Below are 1,644 nucleotides of genomic sequence, written 5' to 3'. Positions count from 1 at the left end.
GTACTTGTATACACAAAGGGAAAAAAAGAATGCGCAGTAGCATTCATACATACAAAGATAGAAGACGAGCTATCTTCAAACTACTGCAAATACTTGTACTTCGGGGTACTTGTATACACAAAGGGAAAAAAGAAGGCATGGTGTCACTTTCTAGACTGAAACTGGTCTTTCTCTATCGACAAGGCTTTCTCTCAGGTGTCTCCAAGGTTACTCAGCAAGTCTCAAGGTCAATCAAGAATGGCTCTCATGGCTCAGTGGATATCTAGTAAGTATCTTCCAATGGTGTTAAAAGTATAATACACTAAAGTCCTTTTGTTTAGGTGTTTGCAAGGCTGGTCATCAAGGTCTGTTACTGGTCCAAGACTGACTCTCTCCCTGGTTCTACCCTGTTATGGTTAGCAAGCTCAAGATCCCTATGTATACTCTACTTATGGTGGTGTCTAAGGCGTCTCCAAGGTTGGTCATCATGGTGTGTGACTGGTGCAAGACTGTCTCCCTTTGGTTCTGGTTCTTTCAAGCGTTTCAAGGTATCCATTGAAGGACTCAACAAATCTTCACAATGCCGTCTGCTTTCTTCAGCCTTGTCTGTTTGAGAGTCTGATCAGCTCTTGTGCAGGCAAGAAGAGGGTTTGGTTAGGCTTGATCATCCTAATCAAATCCACAGTACACTGGTGTTTCTCTGTGGTTATGCTCTCCTTCCATAGATAAGTTCCAAATGAGAATGCATACCCTACTTACGACTTTTTTTCTCATAGGTATCCATCAAGGTACACTGGCTGTGTTTCTTTAGGCTAGCGAGCTTCAAGTTCTCAAGGTTTGTTCCACTCAAGCTGGTTTCTTAGGTGGCTGAAAGGTCATCCATCAAGACAAACAGTAGGTTCAAGACTCTCTCCTACACTCTCTGTATGGCTGTGCTTCTTTTGGTCGGTTAGTTTCAAGATGACAAAGGTTGTTCTACTCAAGTTGGCTTTTCTAGGTTCTACAAGGTGATCAAGCAAGGCGTACTGCTGATTCAAGACTTTCCCTCTGCGCTTGTGCTCTACTTTGGTCAGTGAGTTCCAAAACAGCAAGCTTTGCACTACTCACCGTATTTTGTAGGTATCTGCAAGGCTATCTGTCCATGTTTACTGCTGGCTCTCGATCGTCTCTTCTTGGTTGCGCTTGGTTATGCTTGGTTGTGCTTGGTTGCTTGGTTTGCTTGGTTGCTTGGTTGTGCTTGGTTGCCTTGGTTATGCTCGGTTGTGCTTGGTTGTGGTTAGCAAGTTCCACGATCACAAGGTCTGTTCTACTCAAGCTGGTTCCCTAGGCGTCTTCAAGACTATCCATCAAGACATACCGATACCTCAAAACTGTCTCTCTTTGATAATGCTTTATCTTAGTCCGTAAGTTTCTAGATGGCGAAGGTTTACTCTACTTACATTGGCTTTCTAGGTATCTGCAAGGTCTTTTGTACAAGTATCACTGGACTTTCAAGACTGGTTTTCCTAGCTCTGGTTCTCTTTGGCCTTCCAAGGTGTTTGTTCAAGGCTTCAACAGGTCTTCATGGTGTGCGTTTCCTTCTTTGAGTCTTCTTGTTTCTGTTTAAGGGTCTGATCAGCTCTTGTGCAGGCAAGAAGAGGATTTAGTTAGGTTTGATCACCCTGA

The 1,644-nt window shown here is 43.6% G+C and overlaps 1 protein-coding gene across 1 annotated transcript; it reads left to right on the top strand.

Annotated features, from left to right (window-relative positions):
* Window positions 1-905: 905 nt before the first annotated feature.
* B0P05DRAFT_567484 (uncharacterized protein) lies at window positions 906-1,379 on the top strand (the record flags this gene model as incomplete). Its single annotated transcript, XM_051581138.1, has 4 exons — window positions 906-976; window positions 1,000-1,051; window positions 1,099-1,192; window positions 1,260-1,379. The coding sequence occupies exons 1-4, from the start codon at window positions 940-942 to the stop codon at window positions 1,377-1,379; spliced, it is 303 nt and encodes a 100-aa protein (XP_051428905.1). The 5' UTR covers window positions 906-939.
* Between the last annotated feature and the right edge of the window lie 265 nt (window positions 1,380-1,644).

The sequence above is a fragment of the Gilbertella persicaria genome, assembly GCF_025201335.1.
Source record: "Gilbertella persicaria strain CBS 190.32 chromosome Unknown B0P05scaffold_116, whole genome shotgun sequence".
NCBI lineage: Eukaryota > Fungi > Mucoromycota > Mucoromycetes > Mucorales > Choanephoraceae > Gilbertella > Gilbertella persicaria.
This window is presented reverse-complemented; position numbering and strand designations above follow the sequence as displayed.